At 39.2% G+C, this 24288-nt stretch overlaps 1 protein-coding gene across 5 annotated transcripts in view; it reads left to right on the top strand.

The window, feature by feature from the left end:
* Positions 1-24288, top strand: part of LOC127831960 (condensin-2 complex subunit D3-like) — a 136374-nt gene that overhangs the window by 40316 nt on the left and 71770 nt on the right. For all 5 annotated transcript variants that reach the window (XR_008026586.1, XM_052357067.1, XM_052357058.1 and 2 more), the window contains 11 exons: positions 3085-3187; positions 6588-6848; positions 7485-7599; positions 9445-9612; positions 11995-12162; positions 13365-13494; positions 17410-17603; positions 19334-19438; positions 20161-20230; positions 20871-20955; positions 21873-21962. Coding sequence is in view for 4 of the 5 variants with exons in the window: in XM_052357067.1 (XP_052213027.1) it covers positions 3085-3187; positions 6588-6848; positions 7485-7599; positions 9445-9612; positions 11995-12162; positions 13365-13494; positions 17410-17603; positions 19334-19438; positions 20161-20230; positions 20871-20955; positions 21873-21962 (1489 nt within the window). In the remaining variant the exon portion in view is untranslated. The remainder of the gene's footprint in view (positions 1-3084; positions 3188-6587; positions 6849-7484; positions 7600-9444; positions 9613-11994; positions 12163-13364; positions 13495-17409; positions 17604-19333; positions 19439-20160; positions 20231-20870; positions 20956-21872; positions 21963-24288) is intronic.

Raw genomic sequence — 24288 nt, 5'->3', positions numbered from 1 at the left:
CTAACGCTAGTAATGAGCGAAATGCGATCATAGATCGCAGTGTTAATGCTACAACGCGAATGCAGTTCGTAGAAATCGATCAACAGCGTGTGCGATTGTTATACATTCGTCCACTTGACATAAACTGGATACTTAGGTTATTCTATTATTTTGCCAGTTTTGGAATATCTTAGTGAGTTTTTGCCATATTTTTATGGTATCTACTTAGTGAATCATGGGATTATGGTTCTACGACCTTTTAAGTCTCCTGTACAATTTATTTCAGGAACTTCTGCACAGGTCAAATATTATATCTTAGAGAGAAATATGTATACAGATCTAAACATGTGCCACTACATGTCTGGCCATTTTTTAGTTGTTTCTGCAGAAGAACGTATTTCTGTTAGAACTTCAATACTTGTTACTTTTGAAATGATAATTCCATCAGAACTGTATATGAGGTTCCCTGATAATTCTTTTTGACTGGGTATTTGAGAGCATAGTTATTACCTTAATCACTCTGCTAGATGCATACATCTTTTTCTTTGATGATAAGAAATGTGTTCTTCTTTCCATCAAGGATAGAGATTACGCTTTCGTATACCTTGTTTTGTGTTAGTCATCACAACTCTGTGCTAATTTGGAACTGATCCAAGCTATGGAACATTAACACTATGTTGTTCGTTCTTAAGCGGTTTTGGCTTGTGTTATTGGGTTGCTTGATGAGCTTCCTATGAATTTTTTTCATCAGCCTTATTAACAGTTCCAATATAATTTTTAAGACGGGTTTTTCCTTCTAATTATGTCTTTACCATACTGAGAAGTGAAATTCATGCTTTTTCTGTTGAATACGACCAATTTCAGTTCGATCTAATGTCGTCTTCACTTTATTGTGTCAGCCAGGATTCCTTGCTTATATCAACTCTATATGACTTCTCAAAATCTTCAAGTCTCCAAGTTTTCTTAAACTGGTAGACATGTAGATAAGGATAAACTTCTATGGCCAATCAGGGCTTTGAAGTTCTATCTCAGCAGTGTTAGTACATTCGAGGTTCTCAAAAGACACTCTTCATTTCCCAAAAAAAAGGGGGGGGATGTGTCTGCGGTTTCTATTAACTAGGGTTAGACCTCTTCAAGGAAGGTTTACTCTTATCTCTTATCTAAGGATTCATTCCTTTTTAGGATCTGACCACATGAAGTAAGAGCTTTGTCTGTTTCGTGGGCGTATATTAATCACACCCCACTTCTTGACATGCTCCAAGTTTTTTTCTGTAGGAATCCGACCACCTTTTTCATCTTTTTATCTTCTTTTTCTGAAGTGCCAACAAAACCATTTGTATGTGTTTGGTCTTGTTGTAATTTCAATAACGGAAGTGTCTTCTTTTTGACATAGACATATTTACTCTGTCTGATAAGTCAAAATTAATACCGTTTTAACAAAGATAACCTGATAAACCTTGTTTTGGGTTTTGGCTGTCATAAGCTGGTAACCCTTTTTATGGGTTCTACTGTGATGGGAAAATATTTACGAGCCTTCCCACCTCAGCTTCAAAATCAGCTAATAGATAGTAGGTAACGTATTTATGACATTAAAACAAATTTTTTAAGTAAAATTCATTTTAATTATTAAATTCTTACCTACTATCGGTAAGTCCCACCTCCCACCCCGCTATTCGATTAATATTTTGTATATGTATTGAAAGAATATTGAGGATTGGTTACCGGTTTTTGCCTAGGTTGCGTTGCAGTAATGTTTAACCTGGCCTGTATTACGGTAATGAGGTGGCCGGTTCCCAGTTAAAATTCCGGATGAGTTAATTCCCCTTGGAAAGCTATAAGCTAATAGATAGTAGGTAAGTATTTAATAATTAAAATGAATTTTACTTTAAAAATTTGTTTTATGCACACGCATACAGCCCAGTATATCCAGAACTCATACTTATCCCCTGCTAAAGGGTGTAAGAATAGAGATATGGTGGGCGTCATTCTGTCAATCTGGGATACATTAGCCCATCACTGTATGGATGCGTGGTTAAATAAGTGAAGTATTGGCTGTGCTTTGTGAAAAGGTTTCGTCAATTTTGATTTTTCTCTAAGAAGAAACTTTCTTTAACAGAAATTTATCATGAAAGCAGAAAGTGTTGTCCCTGATTAGCCTGTGTGGACTGCACAGGCTATCCACACAGGCTAATCTGGGTCGACACTTTTTACGCACATGCATAAAACCCCTTTTCAAAGAGCGCGGTTGGTATGTATGCTAGATTAATGTAAGTATGTCTGTGGATTGAGGGCGATACGAGCAATATGCAGATTATTTCTTCCTTTTTTTTGTTGGACGGAAATTATATAATAATGTACCCCTCTCCCCCAATCAAAATTTGTGGGGGGTAAAACTGAAATCAATCTGTTGGTTGGTGTCATCCTGGACATTTGTTGATAGTTTTGCTAGCTAGTCTTCTTCCGTTTTCTGGTTATTAACATAACATTTTAGAGATCTGTTGTTTATACTTTGTGGAGGTAAAAGACACAATTTTCATGGATGTTTCCCTATAATTTGCAGAGTTCTATGCTCTTGAACTAAAGTAAATTGTGTTTACTTTCATCATTGTATATTTGTGTTGTTAATTCGTCTCCCAGTTTTCTTTGTCACAACACACAACTTCATTGATATGTTGTATAACAACATGACATTGAAAGACTTAACTTTCATGTATTTCAGATACTTACATCAATGTGCGTTTGTACTTCTTGTTGTTAACTTGTCTTTCAGTTTTATGTATATCAACCCAAAAACTTAAAATATATGTTGTTTATACTATATAAGAGAAGTGCAAGACTGTATTTTTATGAGTGTCTTCATGTTCTTTGCAGATTTATGTGCCCATGAACTTAAGAAAATTTTGGATTTAAATATTAACATCCAAGGTACAGTTGCACTTTGTGTAGGGAACTAGTCCCTCAGTTTAAAAACGAAGCATTGTACTATGCAGAAATGCAAAATGTTATCTTTGTGTATGTAACACTATTTGTTGCAGAGTTATGTTAACTTGATCCTTTGAAATCGATTCAATAAATCAATGTAATGCTTTCTGTGATATCCATAAGACGATACCTGCAGAAGGCATGCGCTCACTGGTCAAGACAAGGCAAGATCAAACCTGCCCTTATATCCGCCTTGGAGTCGCACATTGGCTCTGAAAATAATGCTGTAAGTGGCTTGTGTTGAGCTTTTCTTTATGAATTCAGTTTCATAGACTTATTTTACAATTCTGGTCTCCCTTTATCATAGGTAAATGTCTTATTTTAAGTTTTAATGTCAAAGTTTACCATAAAACAGCATGTCTGGACTGTTGCTATGGCATTAATCACATTATTTTAAAATACCTTACCACTAATGACCACCATGAAGTAACTGCATTTTGTGTGTAACACCTGTGTCCCTCCTAATCTCAAAGGTTTATGTCACACTTAGAGGTCAAAGGACACATTTAGCCATAAAACAGAATGTGCAGATTTTTTTGTATTCATCATGATTTTGCATGTATCACCTGTATCATTATGTCAAAGGTCAAGGTTACACTTGGAGATCGAACTCAAATTTTGCCAGAAACATCTTTTTTTTAGGGATGCAAGAGGTTAACTGGTCCTACCGAAACGACCAGTTTACCGGTTACATTTTCGGGAAAAGGTTAACCTGGAAAAAAGATTTGATTATGGTTTTTTTCATGGAATAATTCGTACGATTATACTTTTTCGCGTGACATACTGCCAACTTGCGCTGGCGACAAGTTAGAACAACATGCTGCACCATCGACGGTAATAAATAACTAGTCAACAATCAACGTAATAAAGCAATTAATCAATACCTTTGTGATAACAAATAGGGGGGTACGTTTTGATAACTGACAATATTGTTTTTTTTGACTCGCGAAAATTTAACTAGCAAACTGCGGTGAGTGGGAGCTATTAGCGGAGACGTAATTGACACGTTTATTGAACTCGCTATATAAAATAGTTGAGATATTGGACAGCTTATTTTGATAATAAGTTAACCAATATCCAACACTGATTGCTCACGAAAATACCGTGTTTATAAGTTACAATTTTATCAAGAATTGCATTCGTAATTGAAATCACGACGAGTTAAGGTCGATCTGTTTTATCAAAAATTAATATCATTAGGATAATTTACGTCTAACGATTCCACCATTACCGTCCGATGCAAGTTTTATTTAATAAAGCAAATTATTAACTAATTCAATAGTTCAACATCAATTAAAACTATTTTTAAAATAAAACCGTTAAATTTAGTATTTCTGAAATTGCTTAAAATTTGTGCGAATTGGTATGTTAACAAACATATGTTACTATCAGTATTTGAGATCATAATACTTAATTACTTTGCTATTAAATAAATGAACTGATTATATAAAATATTCAACTTACATTTCGAAAATTAATTTAATTTGCATTCATGTTCTTTATTTTACCCACATTTTTTTAATTGTATAAAGAAAATCAAACTATAATATTTCGGCTACAAACACTAAAATGCAAACAAAAAAATATGCAATTATCGAATAAGAAGAAATGTGGATTTGCTGAACACACATGACCCACTTTACGTCGAATTAAAAAGGAAAAAACATTTCCATGTTAAGCCGATTTGAGTTTCAAAAATAAAAACAGAATGTACAAAAGAAGACATCATTTTTGTGAGCGATATGAAGCGAACGTAATATAAGCGGCCCAACCAAAAATAAGTTAATAACATGTGAAAATGAACATTGTGTAGTACTTTAATTTTTTTACTCCTATGCATTTACACAGGAAAAATAAATAAAATATATAGCATACATTTACAAAATAATTAAAATAAACTGTATAATACATTTTATTACCAAACGGTCATATTATCAACGCAAGCGATTTCAAATTTGAAATTACTTGTTTCTACAGAGCGTTTTGAGAGGTATGACATTTTTTACGAACTCTAAATCATTACTACTGAAGGCGTTTCGGTTAACCAGTTAATAACCGGTTATGGAAAAAGTTTAACAGGTTTATGATTTTGTAACCTATTGCATCCCTACTTTTTATGTCCCCAACTATAGTAGTGGGGGACATATTGTTTTTGCCCTGTCTGTTGGTCTGTCTGTTGGTCTGTCTGTTTGCGCCAACTTTAACATTTTGCAATAACTTTTGCTATATTGAAGATAGCAACTTCATATTTGGCATGCATGTGTATCTCATGAAGCTGCACATTTTGAGTGGAAAAAGGTCAAGGTCAAGGTCATCCTTCAAGGTCAGAGGTCAAATATATATGGCCAAAATCGCTCATTAACCAGGTTTTCCGAAGGAAAAAACTGGTTATTAGATTGGCGAATGCGGGCGGGCTGGCTGGCTGGCAAGCGGGCTGGCTGGCGGGCGGGCGGAACAAGCTTGTCCGGGCCATAACTATGTCGTTCATTGTCAGATTTTAAAATCATTTGGCACATTTGTTCACCATCATTGGACGGTGTGTCGCGCGAAATAATTACGTCGATATCTCCAAGGTCAAGGTCACACTTTGAGTTCAAAGGTAAAAAATGGCCATAAATGAGCTTGTCCTGGCCATAACTATGTCATTCATTGTGAGATTTTAAAATCATTTGGCACATTTGTTCACCATCATGGGACGGTGTGTCGCACGAAAGAATCACGCCAATATCTCCAATGTCAAGGTCGCCACGACTAAAAATAGATTTTTTTTAAAAACAAACTTACAAAGGGGGTTTATTTTGTTTGTTCATTTCAAAAGTTCAGTTTGAGTTTTCTCCCTTTATCAGATTTTTTTTTCACAATGAAAACCTGGTTTTGTGACAATTTTGTCCCTTGTTTTATGAATACTTTTGCTATATTGAAGATAGCAACTTGATATTTGGCATGCATGTGTATCTCACGGAGCTGCACATTTTGAGTGGTACAAGGTCAAGGTCAAGGACATCCTTCAAGGTCAGAGGTCAAATATATGTGGCTCAAATCGCTTATTTTATAAATACTTTTGCAATATTGAAGATAGCAACTTGATATTTGGCATGCATGTGCATCTCATAGAGCTGCACATTTTGAGTGGTGAAAGGTCAAGGTCATCCTTCAAGGTCAGAGGTCAAATATATTTTGCCCAAATCGCTTATTTTATGAATACTTTTGCAATATTGAATATAGCTACTTGATATTTGGCATGCATGTGTATCTCATGGAGCTGCACATTTTGAGTGGTGAAAGGTCAAGGTCATCCTTCACATGGTCAAGGTCATCCTTCAAAGTCAAACGTCATATAGGGGGACATTGTGTTTCACAAACGCATCTTGTTTTATATACATAAATGGAGTTTTGAGACAGGGTTACCGTATGGACACATTTTACTGTTATTTGTTGTTGTTTTTGTGTGTGTGTTTTTCATCTTATCAAATGGTATTTGAAACTATATTTCAGAATGAAATCAAACTTATTACTTGTAAAGTTTCCCCAAAATTATGCTACGGATTCAATCTCAAGTCTGTTACCTAAAACTTTGTTTATTAGAAGTTTTTTTGGTGTCATGATGCATTGTTCTTGTTAAACAGGGAGCTTGGATGCTGCTTGCTGAAATAGCTCCTGCAGCACCAAAGATCAACCCTTCCTTTCTCCTGAAGTACTGGACTTGTCATGGACATGATGAAAACTCTAGTGATATCTTGGAACGGGTGCTGACTGTGATGAAATATGTTGCCAAGCACTTACAGAGCAGTGATCGGGAAAACCTAAGCTCGGATCTAAAGTCGCGTCTGCTGAAGTTTGACTCTCCCCCAGAATTGATCTCAGTCACTGTGGCTACTTTATCTAAGGTCAGTGTCTATACCTACACTGTTAATTGTCATTATATTAATAACACAAAACCTAAACTGTTCTTTTTAAACAGCAGAAATAGAGTTAAATGGATGGTTATTAAAATATAATCAAAACATTTCTATGTCATGTAATTTGGTTACACGCTCTGTCCTGGTTTGCAGAAAAGTGAAGTAAAATAAAATTCATTTGCTAGAAAATATAATTGTTTTTATTATCAACAAAAGCATTAAAATAATGAGCTTGTCATAAATCTGATAGGAAATGATAGGAAATTCTAAAAATTACTTTTCATTGTTATATGATACTTGCCAGTTATATTATCAGTAAATCTAGGGCCCTCAATCTATCAATCCCTCAATCTATCAAATCTGCCGCCAAATTTCGGCGGCATTCCCCCACCTGAAAAGTATACTTTTTTCCCCTTTTGGGGTCTCATGATTATTATATCTCAATTCTATTTCAATTTAATCTTTTCAAACATACTAAATTATGAAAAATGCAATGAATATAGTGCAAACATGTACACATGTAATAATGGGAAACGCCGCAAAAATTCCCCCTACTAAGGGCTGCGGACCCCTTCCCCCAAAGTAGTGTGAGGGCGCTGAAATCATTGATTTGTTTTTGTTCAGCTGTGCAGTGTGCAGTCAAGTGAGTCTGGAAACGTTGCCTTGGCAACTGAATGGGCTAAAGAACTTCTTACAGCATGTGACAGCTACCTGTCTAAAGTCATCCTACAGAATGATGGTAACTATTCAACTATCAAGATGCCTTGTTAATTTCACAGAATATCATACAAACAAAAGAGAAAGCAGTTTAAAAACATGCCAACCATTTACTGCGAATTCCACTTTCATCTTTGTTTTTCTTACTGTGTCTGGACTTCAATTTCATGTAACGATATATAAGTTTGTGCTCATTGTAAGCTTTTTATAACATTGTGTGACCGTACCTTTTCATCTTAAGTTTGCTGCATGTCTATTTTAATATGCATACATTAGTACATTTTTCATTTGTTATTGTCAGATCACTCACATTTCTCATCCAGTTGCAGCCATTTTGTCACGTTGAATTACGGACAACTTTAAGCTATTTCTGGCAGCTACTCAACTAAGCATGAAACAGATTATTATTAGATTTGTCGAAATCTCTGTATTATTCTCGTTTAAAGTGGTCTATCCATCTCTCTAAGCGCCCATATTTTGTTTTACATAAATTCAATGTTCAAAATTTGAATCTGGCGTTGTATTTTTCATGTAATTTTGAGCGTTCATGACCATTTTTATGGTCAATTGACATCATCATGACCAACTTTTGGGCCACTGACCATTCATTCTTTGTGGAGCCATGTCAAATTGGTCATAGACCATCTTTTTGGTCACTCGAGTGTTAAAGGGCCCAGAAATTTTGTTAAGGAATTAAGTCAAACATCAAGGGTGTTGACACCGATTTTAATGTCCCCCAGTCTCTACTGGGAGACATGTTGTTTTTGCCCTGTCTGTTGGTTTGTTTGTTTGTTTGTGTCAAACTTTAATATTGGCCATAACTTTTGCAATATTGAAGATAGCAACTTTATATTTGGCATGCATGTGTATCTCATGGAGCTGCACATTTGGAGTGGTCAAGGTCATCCTTCAAGGTCAAAGGTTAAATATATGGGGGGACATACACAAACATGTCTTGTTAAATATTAAGAAACTTGTAAGCAATACTAAATATAATGAATTCATATAGCTAGTATTAGAATACAATAGATATAAATAATATATCAATACAATAGTCTGTAGACCTAACAAATTAAGGGGTCTGCTTCATACACATTTTTAAATATTGAATCATTCTTTAAAGTTATTAGGATATTTATTAGTTGAATAAAGTTGTGCTGCTACTGTTGTTACAGCCACATTATAACTATTATGTCATTTGAGTTTATGTTTAAAGAATAAAGCTACATTAAGCTTAAAACTAACTTGTTTCTACATTTTACAATCTTCACAAGAAGACAGAGCAGCTGGCGCGCAACAATATGTCTTATGGATTTGTGTTAATAACGCTTTCAAATACTGTCCAAGGCCAATAACTTTGTCAAGCATCAATTGATATTTTTTATGTCTACAAGTCTATACTGGGGGACATATTATTTTTGCCCTGTCTGTTTGTTTTTTGGTTTGTTTGTTTGCGTCAAACTTTAACATTTGCCATAACTTTTGCAATATTGCAGATAGCAACTTCATATTTGGCGTGCATGTGTATCTCGTGGAGCTGCACATTTTGAGTGGTGAAAGGTCAAGGTCATCCTTCAAGGTCAAAGGTCAAATATATGGGTCAAAATTGCTCATTAAATATACACTATAACTTCATTACAACTTCTCATGAGCTGCACATTTTGAGTGGTGAAAGGCCAAGGTCATCCTTCAAGGTCAAAGGTCAAATAGTGTTTCACAAACGCATCTTATTATTGGGATAGCTGCTGTGTGGCTTCAAAGCACAGTAGGGGCTATTCACAAACTCAGCTCTTGTTAACATTTAAAAAAGAGTATATAACAATTAAATAAAGTTAAACACCTCTGTATTGGAATGTTATGATTACAGGCATCAACAGCAGTGAAGACATGGTGGTGTGTTACCTGTTCACGCTGGGAGAGGTGGTACAGCTGTGTCCGGGCCAGGTGCCCAAGCGAGTCTTCCTGCTGGTACAGAGCATGATAGCTGCCCCCTGTCTTCCCCTACACCCACCCCCCTCAGAGGCACACACCTCAGGTAACATGATAGCTGCCCCCTGTCTGCCCCCACCCCATCAGAGGCACACACCTCAGGTAACATGATAGCTGCCCCCTGTCTGCCCCCACACCCACACCATCAGAGGCACACACCTCAGATAACATGATAGCTGCCCCCACACCCACACCATCAGAGGCACACACCTCAGGTAACATGATAGCTGCCCCCTGTCTGCCCCCACACCCACCCCCCTCAGAGGCACACACCTCAGGTAACATGATAGCTGCCCCCTGTCTGCCCCCACCCCATCAGAGGCACACACCTCAGGTAACATGATAGCTGCCCCCTGTCTGCCTACACCCCATCAGAGGCACACACCTCAGGTAACATGATAGCTCCCCCTGTCTGCCCCCACCCCATCAGAGGCACACACCTCAGGTAACATGATAGCTGCCCCCTGTCTGCCCCCACACCCACCCCCCTCAGAGGCACACACCTCAGGTAACATGATAGCCGCCCCCTGTCTGCCCCCACACCCACCCCATCAGAGGCACACACCTTAGGTAACATGATAGCTGCCCCCTGTCTGCCCCCACACCCACCCCCCCTCAGAAGCACACACCTCAGGTAACATGATAGCCGCCCCCTGTCTGCACCCACACCCACCCCATCAGAGGCACACACCTCAGGTAACATGATAGCCGCCCCCTGTCTGCCCCCACACCCACCCCATCAGAGGCACACACCTCGGGTAACATGATAGCTGCCCCCACACCCACCCCATCAGAGGCACACACCTTAGGTAACATGATAGCCGCCCCCTGTCTGCCCCCACACCCACCCCATCAGAGGCACACACCTTAGGTAACATGATAGCTGCCCCCTGTCTGCCCCCACACCCACCCCCCCCCCCCCCTCAGAAGCACACACCTCAGGTAACATGATAGCCGCCCCCTGTCTGCACCCACACCCACCCCCCTCAGAGGCACACACCTCAGGTAACATGATAGCTGCCCCCTGTCTGCCCCCACACCCACCCCCCTCAGAGGCACACACCTTAGGTAACATGATAGCTGCCCCCTGTCTGCCCCCACGCCTACACCCCATCAGAGGCACACACCTCAGGTAACATGATAGCTGCCCCCTGTCTGCCCCCACACCCATCCCCCTCAGAGGCACACACCTCAGGTAACATGATAGCTGCCCCCTGTCTGCCCCCACACCCACCCCCCTCAGAGGCACACACCTTAGGTAACATGATAGCTGCCCCCTGTCTGCCCCCACGCCTACACCCCATCAGAGGCACACACCTCAGGTAACATGATAGCCGCCCCCTGTTTGCCCCCACATCCACCCCCTCAGAGGCACACACCTCAGGTAACATTATAGCCGCCCCCTGTTTGCCCCCACGCCTACACCCCATCAGAGGCACACACCTTAGGTAACATGATAGCCGCCCCCTGTCTGCCCCAACACCCACCCCCCTCAGAGGCACACACCTCAGGTAACATGATAGCCGCCCCCTGTCTGCCCCCACACCCACCCCCCTCAGAGGCACAAACCTCAGGTAACATGAAAGCTGCCCCCTGTCTGCCCCCACGCCTACACCCCCCTCAGAGGCACACACCTTAGGTAACATGATAGCTGCCCCCTGTCTGCCCCCACGCCTACACCCCATCAGAGGCACACACCTCAGGTAACATGATAGCTGCCCCCTGTCTGCCCCCACGCCTACACCCCATCAGAGGCACACACCTCAGGTAACATGATAGCCGCCCCCTGTCTGCACCCACATCCACCCCCCTCAGAGGCACACACCTCAGGTAACATGATAGCTGCCCCCTGTCTGCCCCCACGCCTACACCCCATCAGAGGCACACACCTCAGGTAACATGATAGCTGCCCCCTGTCTGCCCCCACGCCTACACCCCATCAGAGGCACACACCTCAGGTAACATGATAGCCGCCCCCTGTCTGCCCCCACACCCACACCATCAGAGGCACACACCTCAGGTAACATGTAGCTCTCAGCATGGAATTAGGTTTGAACTTAACGTTTCGTTATTGAGTAACATTTCATTAGCAGTTTAACATTTTTACTCAACCATTGCAAGGTGTGAAATGTGAGTGTCATTTAGACATTTACAAAGATTTTTCATGATTATGAGGGGAAAATAAATGCTGTCTTTGTTCAAAACTGGACTACAGTATCTTGCCACCAAGAAGGTTAAACAAAAACACCCTTTTTAACCTGGATATGAGGTACTATTTTCAGCAATTACAGGAGTTGTTGAAGAAGGAAAAAAATTGCTTTATTGATCTTGACAGGTCTAGTGATTATCTTGCCTTTAATTATTCATATAAAGTATAAAAATATGTACATTACCATTGTTAGAGTAATTTTGGTTTATTTTACCTCAGCCCACACGTCTGCTGGTTCAGACGGTCTCAGCAATTCCCAGGGCTCTACTGACAGCCATGGCACCCAGGCTAGTCAGGGTACACAATTCACACAGGGGACACAACTCACACAGTTCAGGGGCTCACAAATGTCCAGCAGGATCAGAGCATTTGCGTTCATCACACTTGGTAAGTAATGCAAATAAATTTGTGTTGGGCATGTTTGAACATTTGATTCGCAGGGGTTTTTTTCCTTCTTTGTGACCAGCCGAAAATCGGCCCTTTCCCATCCAATTTTTTGTTCCCCTCAGCTGGTTAATTTTCCCCTAGATTTCATTTTCCCTTGCAATTTTTGTTTTTTTAAACCTTAACCTGATCCAGTGTAGAACATAGATAAATATTGCATAATTAAATTTTCTGTTTCCTTGAATATGTTTTAATAACAGTAAAATATGCTTAATTGATTATTTGAGACTTTCCTTATTTTCCCCCAAAATCTGGAGTTGCATGTGATTTTTTTCCCCAAAATCCGGCGTTTTGCGCGATTTTTTTCCCCCTAAAAAAAGGCCAGGCCCTTTCCCCAAAATCAGATAAAAACCCCGAGTTGTGTTCTTAAAAACTGGGTATAATGCATGTGCGTCAAGTGTCGTCCCAGATTAGCCTGTGCAGTCCGCACAGGCTAATCAGGGACGACACTTTCCGCTTTTATGTATTTTTAGTTTCAAGTGAGTCCCTCCTTACCGAGAATCAAGTTTAGGCGGAAAGTGTCGTCCCTGATTAGCCTGTGCTGACTGCACAGGCTTATCTGGGATGACACTTTACGCACTAGCTTTAAGCCCAGTTTTCTCAGAACACCACCCATTTTATGAAGGAATGAAATGAATATGAATCAGTTAAATTAAGACTTGCTCAAGAATTACGAGGTTTATGTTTTTCATATTTATAAATTTATGGCCATTGATTTATTTTCATGTTAAAAATTATTCACAATTGTATATATACAAGTTTAAAATGTTATTTTATTGGATATTTTGTTCATAAATTTCAATGATTGACTGCGAAATGATAGTTATCGCAGTCAAACTGTATTATAATTGTGCAGGGAGAGTGTACATTGATGTCACTATTTTGGAAAGTTGGTTTGTTGGCATTTTTAAATTCTTAAAATTTGTGGAGCAAACTTTTTCCACATTTGGCAAGCAATTCAAGCGAAACTTAAATCACGTCATCTCCATTTAGTACATATTGTATGAATCTGCAAGAAGTATTCTCCATTCCAATTGATCTGAACATTTCTCAGTTGTTAGCCCTCGAACATAGCTGACAGAGTGGTGCGGGGGTCTTATTCGTGTCTGTGACAATGCTCTAGTTGCTGTCAAAACTTGTTTCAGGTAAGCTATGTCTGCAGCATGAACAGCTAGCTAAGAAGGTTATAGCCGCCCTGGCACGAGAACTGGAAGTGTCTACAGAGACTGCCATACGTAACAATGTGATGATGGTTATGTGTGACCTCTGTGTCAGGTAAGTAGATCTGGCTACAGAACAGCTTGATTAGACTTGGCTACACAACAGCTTGATTAGACTTGGCTACAGAACAGCTTGATTAGACTTGGCTGCACAACAGCTTGATTAGACTTGGCTACAGAATAGCTTGATTAGACTTGGCTACACAACAGCTTGATTAGACTTGGCTACAGAACAGCTCGATTAGACTTGGCTGCACAACAGCTTGATTAGACTTGGCTACGGAATAGCTTGATTAGACTTGGTTACAGAACAGCTTGATTAGACTTGGCTACACAACAGCTTGATTAGACTTGGCTACAGAATAGCTTGATTAGACTTGGTTACAGAACAGCTTGATTAGACTTGGCTACAGAATAGCTTGATTAGACTTGGCTACAGAACAGCTTGATTAGACTTGGCTACAGAGCAGCTTGATTAGACTTGGCTACAAAACAGCTTGATTAGACTTGGCTACAGAACAGCTTGATAAGACTTGGCTACAGAACAGCTTGATTAGACTTGGTTACAGAACAGCTTGATTAGACTTGGCTACACAACAGCTTGATTAGACTTGGCTACAGAACAGCTTGATTAGACTTGGCTACAGAATAGCTTGATTAGACTTGGCTACAGAAGAGCTTGATTAGACTTGGCTACAGAACAGCTTGATAAGGCTTGGCTACAGAGCAGCTTGATTAGACTTGGCTACAGAATAGCTTGATTAGACTTGGCTACAGAACAGCTTGATTAGACTTGGCTACAGAACAGCTTGATTAGACTTGGCTACAGAACAGCTTGATAAGGCTTGGCTACAGAGCAGCTTGATTAGACTTGGCTACAGAATAGCTTGATTAGACTTGGCTACAGAACAGCTTGATTAGACTTGGCTACAGAGCAGCTTGATTAGACTTGGCTACAGAACAGCTTGATTAGACTTGGCTACAGAACAGCTTGATTAGACTTGGCTACAGAGCAGCTTGATTAGACTTGGCTACAGAATAGCTTGATTAGACTTGGCTACAGAGCAGCTTGATTAGACTTGGCTACAGAACAGCTTGATTAGACTTGGCTACAGAGCAGCTTGATTAGACTTGGCTACAGAATAGCTTGATTAGACTTGGCTACAGAATAGCTTGATTAGACTTGGCTACAGAACAGCTTGATTAGACTTGGCTACACAACAGCTTGATTAGACTTGGCTACACAACAGCTTGATTAGACTTGGCTACAGAACAGCTTGATTAGACTTGGCTACAGAATAGCTTGATTAGACTTGGCTACAGAATAGCTTGATTAGACTTGGCTACAGAACAGCTTGATTAGACTTGGCTACAGAACAGCTTGATTAGACTTGGCTACAGAACAGCTTGATTAGACTTGGCTACAGAACAGCTTGATTAGACTTGGTTACAGAACAGCTTGATTAGACTTGGCTACAGAACAGCTTGATTAGACTTGGCTACACAACAGCTTGATTAGACTTGGCTACAGAGCAGCTTGATTAGACTTGGCTACAGAACAGCTTGATTAGACTTGGCTACAGAGCAGCTTGATTAGACTTGGTTACAGAACAGCTTGATTAGACTTGGCTACAGAACAGCTTGATTAGACTTGGCTACAGAGCAGCTTGATTAGACTTGGCTACAAAACAGCTTGATTAGACTTGGCTACAGAACAGCTTGATTAGACTTGGCTACACAACAGCTTGATTAGACTTGGCTACACAACAGCTTGATTAGACTTGGCTACAGAACAGCTTGATTAGACTTGGCTACAGAATAGCTTGATTAGACTTGGCTACAGAATAGCTTGATTAGACTTGGCTACAGAACAGCTTGATTAGACTTGGCTACAGAATAGCTTGATTAGACTTGGCTACAGAACAGCTTGATTAGACTTGGCTACAGAACAGCTTGATTAGACTTGGCTACAGAACAGCTTGATAAGGCTTGGCTACAGAGCAGCTTGATTAGACTTGGCTACAGAACAGCTTGATTAGACTTGGTTACAGAACAGCTTGATTAGACTTGGTTACAGAACAGCTTGATAAGGCTTGGCTACACAACAGCTTGATTAGACTTGGCTACAGAACAGCTTGATTAGACTTGGCTACACAACAGCTTGATAAGGCTTGGCTACAGAACAGCTTGATTAGACTTGGCTACAGAACAGCTTGATTAGACTTGGTTACAGAACAGCTTGATTAGACTTGGCTACAGAACAGCTTGATTAGACTTGGCTACAGAGCAGCTTGATTAGACTTGGCTACAGAACAGCTTGATTAGACTTGGCTACAGAACAGCTTGATTAGACTTGGTTACGGAACAGCTTGATTAGACTTGGTTACAGAACAGCTTGATTAGACTTGGCTACAGAACAGCTTGATTAGACTTGGCTACAGAGCAGCTTGATTAGACTTGGCTACAGAATAGCTTGATTAGACTTGGCTACACAACAGCTTGATTAGACTTGGCTACACAACAGCTTGATTAGACTTGGCTACAGAACAGCTTGATTAGACTTGGCTACAGAACAGCTTGATTAGACTTGGCTACAGAATAGCTTGATTAGACTTGGCTACAGAACAGCTTGATTAGACTTGGCTACAGAATAGCTTGATTAGACTTGGCTACAGAACAGCTTGATTAGACTTGGCTACACAACAGCTTGATTAGACTTGGTTACAGAATAGCTTGATTAGACTTGGCTACAGAACAGCTTGATTAGACTTGGCTACAGAACAGCTTGATTAGACTTGGCTACTTAACAGCTTGATTAGACTTGGTTACAGAACAGCTTGATTAGACTTGGTTACAGAACAGCTTGATTAGACTTGGCTACAGAATAGCTTGATTAGACTTGGCTACAGAACAGCTTGATTAGACTTGGTTACAGAACAGCTTGATTAGACTTGGCTACTTAACAGCTTGATTAGACTTGGTTACAGAACAGCTTGATTAGACTTGGCTACAGAACAGCTTGATTAGACTTGGCTACAGAATAGCTTGATTAGACTTGGCTACAGAACAGCTTGATTAGACTTGGTTACAGAACAGCTTGATTAGACTTGGCTACAGAACAGCTTGATTAGACTTGGCTACAGAACAGCTTGATTAGACTTGGCTACAGAATAGCTTGATTAGACTTGGCTACAGAACAGCTTGATTAGACTTGGCTACAGAACAGCTTGATTAGACTTGGCTACAGAATAGCTTGATTAGACTTGGCTACAGAACAGCTTGATTAGACTTGGCTACAGAATAGCTTGATTAGACTTGGCTACAGAATAGCTTGATTAGACTTGGCTACAGAACAGCTTGATTAGACTTGGCTACAGAGCAGCTTGATTAGACTTGGCTACACAACAGCTTGATTAGACTTGGCTACAGAGCAGCTTGATTAGACTTGGCTACACAACAGCTTGATTAGACTTGGCTACAGAACAGCTAGATTAGACTTGGCTACAGAACAGCTTGATTAGACTTGGCTACTTAACAGCTTGATTAGACTTGGCTACAGAATAGCTTGATTAGACTTGGCTACAGAACAGCTTGATTAGACTTGGCTACAGAACAGCTTGATTAGACTTGGCTACTTAACAGCTTGATAAGACTTGGTTACAGAACAGCTTGATTAGACTTGGTTACAGAACAGCTTGATAAGACTTGGCTACACAACAGCTTGATAAGACTTGGCTACACAACAGCTTGATTAGACTTGGCTACAGAGCAGCTTGATTAGACTTGGCTACAGAATAGCTTGATGTTGATCAACAGCTTAAATATCATTAAGAGTAATGAAATAACATTTGTCAAGATGTAAGGTAAAGTCCACAAACATAATGCAATAATAGTTGAGAAAGGTCATTGTCATAGCACTATTTCCTCTTAGTGTTCGGGGTACAATTTGTTGAATTTCTTCGATGCTCAGGTACACAACTACGGCAAACCACTACATTACAAACATCTCATCGTGCCTCAAGGACCGGAGTCCGCTGGTGCGCAAGCAGACTTTGACACTGATCACGCGTCTTCTGCAGGAGGACTTCCTAAAATGGAAGGGGGCGCTGTTCTACCGCTTCATTTCTACTCTGCTTGACGAGTGTGAAGAGATAGCGAAGTTTGGTAAGACATCAATTATGTGTTTGTTCTTCTGTGGGAGTTGAGTGATATTAATACATGTGCAAACAAAGTGGGGGTATTCTGGGATTGCTCTGTCTGTAGGCCAATAGGTCTGTCTAACTTATGTGCACATACATTCTTTTGCAAACAAGTCACTTTGTTTTCAGGATTTTTTTTGCTATGTAAAAAAGGCCGTAAAACAAACCTAATCCTTAAGCCAAAAAGGCCTGATCCCAAACTGAAATATAAAAAAAAATAATCCCAATTTCAAAAAATATATTTGTTTTAAGAAAGAAGTATCTAATTATTATTAATCTCAATTTTATTTCATGAACATTCAACAAAGTTTATGCCCATAGTATAATGTATTTGATTGTTTGCCAAAATAGCCAGGAAAAAGCCTAATGTGTCAATATTTGTTGATAAAAAAAAACTTAATTGGGTCCATTTTGTTGATAAAAAATTCCCAAATTTTCCATTGTATCGATTTTAAAAATTCCAATTTGAGCAGACTCCTCTTTCCAAAATGGCTAAATAAAATTGCTTTTATTTGTACCAACATGAAACTTGTTTTTTTTACGATGTAGAATTGCAAATCATTAGTTTTTTGTCAAGATGTACTGTGCAGAGTAAATTGCCCTTGCATTTAGGCAAATGTAGGATACTTCAATAATGGTACATGTTTACTTTGTGGTGTAAAGTTGTCTCCCTGTTTTCTGAATATCAACATGAAACTTTAGAGATATGTTTTTTATAGAATGTATAAATGCAAAACGTTATGCCCTCCTTGGCATTTAGTGATCTGACTGTCGGTCGGTCTGACCGTCACACTTTGCGTTTAGGTTTCGAAAAATGCTCATAACCTTTATGTCGCTTCAGATAGCAACTTGATATTTGGCATGCATGCTCATTTTTAGTGGTGAAAGGTCAAGGTCATCCTTCAAGGTCAAAGGTCAAAAAAACAAATGCAAGGGAAGTAATAACCTTTAAGGGAGATAATTATCTGTGCCTGCCAAATTATAAAAAAAATAATTCATAAATCAAAGCGGCGCAGTAGGGGGCATTGTTTTCTGACAAACACTTCTCTTGTTTTCATGTATCTGTCAAAAAGCTTTGCTTGAGTTATGTGTCCTTGAAATTTGGCAAATACTTTCATCTTTCTACATGTGTACTTTGTGTTATGAATTGGTTTATCAGTTTTCTGTTTTGCAGACAGTTTTCTTTGAATCAAAAGGCAAATACTTTGTGAAAGTGGAAGATGTTCTTTGTGTGTGTTCCACTTTTTGTTGCAGAGTCATGTGCCCTTGAAATTTGGCACTGGATTCAATAAATCAATGTTAAGCTGTTTTGTGTTCGTGTGTGTACTAGTGAACAACACAATTTTGAGATAAATATACGCATATTTTGCACCTTCTTTAAATGATCTGTTTTGAGCGTATTCATCATCTTGAGTTTATATATAATTATGTTCAAGTCAAACTTTTAAGGACAGGGGCTCACTTACCAGGATATTTATTTGATACAATGGTTTTAATCAATCAATTTAAATATGACCTAAGAATGTATTCAACCAAGTTATGCACCCTTCATATAGCAGGTTTTGAATTACACAATTTGTTTTGGGGCTGTTGAACGAAGTTCAATTTAAAAAACACTCTTTATATATAATGCTAGTGGCATTTCTGTGCATACCCATGTTCCATCTGCTCATATTTTTTCCTCTCTGTTGCCAGGTGAGTTCTGTCTGCTGCACATGTTGATCCAGCGACACCCCACCATGTTCTTCCAACACTTCATGGAGTGTGTCTTCCACTTCAATGACTACAGAGATCATGCAGGTACTAGTGTTCTGTCAATACATGCTTGTCTTCCCCCTATTTCAGAGGAGGGAGGGGGGGGGATGTAGATTTTTCCCAGTCTTTATATCATATTTTTGTGTTGCATCTGTCAGTGTTGAAAATTTGCTACTAGAGTAAAAAAGAACATTTTTTGTAACTGGAGCTGTGTCCGTTTTCCAGCACAAAACGTGTAAACTCTACAAGAAACTGAACATGCATGTGGTCTTGCCCACCTAGTTAACCTTGTTCTTTGTTTCCTCAGTAATTAGAGTAATATTTTAAGTTTTTTAATCTGTAGAGCCTTATCTGATAAAGTATTGATTTTTAAGTCACTCAGCTTTACAAACACTTAAGTACATGAACATCGGTACTGGAATAGTGTGGTGCATAAATTTGCCATTAGTTGACTTTCGAGACAAAGTGAAATGTGTGGGAATCCATGTTTTACCGTCAGAGTTCTAGTTCTTCCTTATTTTAATATATACTTTGAACCCTAACAATGTATTCAATACTTTAACGTCTGCTTGAACAGGATAAGCTTTAAATGAGAATTTTAGTTACCGGTATTTGCTATGAACATCGTGAATACTATTTTTAGACTCAATTAACTTTGAAAATAGAAATTGTAATTAATTAAATGACTTACTTTATCCAGTTTTATTAAAACATGCAAGCAGAACCAAACACTCTAACAAAGTCCCACTAAATGTTCTTCCGTTCAGTCTACAACAAGTTCAGCCAGACTGAGAAGGACAGGCACATTTTCTCACTGAAAGGTGAACAAAACGCCAGGTAAGTTTGATAGGTTCAGTGAATCAAGATATTGTAATACAAGTGTTGTTTAGCAGCTCCTCTGCTTTGCGACGATAATTTCTTTAAATGATTTAATTATGTCTCCCCTAAACTATCGAGCAAAATTTTTGTTTGCTTGATATTTTTCTTATTAAAATAAAAAATAAGGCAAATTAAATTTGATCAAGCTTGCAAGTTATATAAATGGATCTGGTCTGTTCTATAATAAAGTGATAAGAGCTGAAATAAGACTTTGTCTAGTGATTCTGTTATATAGGCAGCAGCTCTATTAGAGATGTCCAGTCCAGCTTTGCAGTGTGTTATTGTCTAATTGAGTCGCGTTCTGATAAAATTGGGCATAATGCATGTGCGTAAAGTGTTGTCCCAGACACTTTTCGCTTTAAAGGTATTTTTTGTTTAAAGGAAGTCCCTTTTTACCATAAATCTAGTTTAAGCGGAAAGTGTCGTCCCTGATTAGCCTGTGCGGACTGCACTGGCTAATCTGGGAGACACTTTACGCACATGCATTAAGCCCAATTTTCACAGAACAAGACACAATTATTGACTCATTTTAATTTAAAAATGTATCCCATGTATCACCTGAAGATGTACTTATTATATATCTCTACTTGCTGATCAGATTCAGAGACAAGCTGTACAAGTTCCTGTTGGAGCACATGTCAGATGATCACCGGTTCCAGATCCAGTCCAAACTGGTTCAGGAGGTAAGAGACTGATAATGCCGGAGATCATGCTGTAATAGATATGCCAGAAAATATTTTTTTCTCTAGATATTTTTTAAGAATAATTTTTTTGGGTCTGGTAGGGGGACTCATTTCCAATAGGAAAAAGTATGTGTTTTTCCCAAATGGGAGCTTAAAATTCCCAATTCAAGGTTTCAACAAAATAAAGTCTAAACATGTCAAATTATCTCAAAATCTAGCTCTATGAGTTGAACCTTATAAAATATAATATTGAAATGACTTTCATTGTCAATTTTAAAGTATTTGAAAGCATAAAATCAACAGCATTAATTTCCCAATTGTAGGCGACAGCACACAATATTTCCCAATCCAAGGGACCCTGTCTCATTCCCAAAATAATGAAAGAAACACTGACATCTCAAATACTTTAAATGTGATCTCTAATTGCAATGATTGAATAGTATTTCACATTTATGATGAGATGAGATAATTACATTTGTGTAACTGTATTATTGTAATTTTATTTAATCTATAGTTTGTAAGGTCATGGCATCTATTTTACCCATACCCTTACTCCACAGAGTCAGTGCACTGCCTTCCGCAAATATGCATTTTATTCAGCCTTTAGGGGGAGGGAGGCACATGTCACACCCTTATCAAGCTATGTTTCCATTGTTCAACTGACATGTAATGTTAATTTTAATGATTGCAAGCGACGCATCGTTTTGCAGAACCTCAACAACTGAGTGAAAATCAAATCTTAAACATTTCTACAATAATGCATGGGTCTAGTATGAAAACCACCCCTTTTTGTGTTATGCTGTGCAAGTTTATTGAAGAAATAAAATTGTTAACTATCATTAGTGAAGACCATGAATGAAAATCAGAAATTATATGAATTGTTCAACTTCATATCAGAGCTGTTACTTTATGTTGAGGTGCTGGGAGGCATAGTTGACAACATCCTGCCCATCAATGCAGACACCAGTGAACTCCTGAAGGACGTACTTGCTATACTCAGCTGTAAGGTATGTATCGGGGAGCTGCAGATTAAGGCTGCGTAGATCAAGCTAACCTGGGACGATACTTTACACACATGCATCATGCCTTGGTTTCCTAGATCAAGCTAACCTGGGACTATACTTTACACACATGCATTATGCCTTGGTTTCCTAGATCAAGCTAACCTGGGACTGTACTTTACACACATTCATCATGCCTTGGTTTCCTAGATCAAGCTAACCTGGGACTATACTTTACACACATTCATCATGCCTTGGTTTCCTAGATCAAGCTAACCTGGGACTATACTTTACACACATGCATTATGCCTTGGTTTCCTAGATCAAGCTAACCTGGGACGATACTTTACACACATTCATCATGCCTTGGTTTCCTAGATCAAGCTAACCTGGGACGATACTTTACACACATACATCATGCTTTGGTTTCCTAGATCAAGCTGACCTGGGACTATACTTTACACATATACATCATGCTTTGGTTTCCTAGATCAAGCTAACCTGGGACTATACTTTACACACATTCATCATGCTTTGGTTTCCTAGATCAAGCTAACCTGGGACTATACTTTACACACATTCATCATGCCTTGGTTTCCTAGATCAAGCTAACCTGGGACGATACTTTACACACATGCATTATGCCTTGGTTTCCTAGATCAAGCTAACCTGGGACTATACTTTACACACATACATTATGCCTTGGTTTCCTAGATCAAGCTAACCTGGGACTATACTTTACACACATTCATCATGCCTTGGTTTCCTAGATCAAGCTAACATGGGACGATACTTTACACACATTCATTATGCCTTGGTTTCCTAGATCAAGCTAACCTGGGACGATACTTTACACATATACATCATGCTTTGGTTTCCTAGATCAAGCTAACCTGGGACGATACTTTACACACATACATCATGCCTTGGTTTCCTAGATCAAGCTAACCTGGGACGATACTTTACACACATACATCATGCTTTGGTTTCCTAGATCAAGCTTACCTGGGACGATACTTTACACACATGCATCATGCCTTGGTTTCCTAGATCAAGCTAACCTGGGACGATACTTTACACACATACATCATGCCTTGGTTTCCTAGATCAAGCTAACCTGGGACGATACTTTACACACATACATCATGCCTTGGTTTCCTAGATCAAGCTAACCTGGGACGATACTTTACACATATACATCATGCTTTGGTTTCCTAGATCAAGCTAACCTGGGACTATACTTTACACATATACATCATGCTTTGGTTTCCTAGATCAAGCTTACCTGGGACGATACTTTACACACATTCATCATGCCTTGGTTTCCTAGATCAAGCTGACCTGGGACGATACTTTACACACATTCATCATGCCTTGGTTTCCTAGATCAAGCTAACCTGGGACGATACTTTACACACATGCATCATGCCTTGGTTTCCTAGATCAAGCTAACCTGGGACTATACTTTACACACATGCATTATGCCTTGGTTTCCTAGATCAAGCTGACCTGGGACGATACTTTACACACATGCATTATGCCTTGGTTTCCTAGATCAAGCTAACCTGGGACGATACTTTACACACATGCATTATGCCTTGGTTTCCTAGATCAAGCTAACCTGGGACGATACTTTACACACATGCATTATGCCTTGGTTTCCTAGATCAAGCTAACCTGGGACTATACTTTACACACATGCATCATGCCTTGGTTTCCTAGATCAAGCTAACCTGGGACGATACTTTACACACATTCATCATGCCTTGGTTTCCTAGATCAAGCTAACCTGGGACTATACTTTACACACATGCATCATGCCTTGGTTTCCTAGATCAAGCTAACCTGGGACGATACTTTACACACATGCATCATGCCTTGGTTTCCTAGATCAAGCTAACCTGGGACGATACTTTACACACATTCATCATGCCTTGGTTTCCTAGATCAAGCTAACCTGGGACGATACTTTACACACATTCATCATGCCTTGGTTTCCTAGATCAAGCTAACCTGGGACTATACTTTACACACATTCATCATGCCTTGGTTTCCTAGATCAAGCTAACCTGGGACGATACTTTACACACATGCATTATGCCTTGGTTTCCTAGATCAAGCTAACCTGGGACGATACTTTACACACATGCATTATGCCTTGGTTTCCTAGATCAAGCTAACCTGGGACGATACTTTACACACATGCATTATGCCTTGGTTTCCTAGATCAAGCTAACCTGGGACGATACTTTACACACATTCATCATGCCTTGGTTTCCTAGATCAAGCTAACCTGGGACGATACTTTACACACATACATCATGCCTTGGTT

Source organism: Dreissena polymorpha, chromosome 1, assembly GCF_020536995.1.
Source record: "Dreissena polymorpha isolate Duluth1 chromosome 1, UMN_Dpol_1.0, whole genome shotgun sequence".
Classification (NCBI taxonomy): domain Eukaryota; kingdom Metazoa; phylum Mollusca; class Bivalvia; order Myida; family Dreissenidae; genus Dreissena; species Dreissena polymorpha.
Note: the sequence above shows the minus strand (reverse complement) of the source record. Positions and strands in the feature narration are given on the sequence as shown.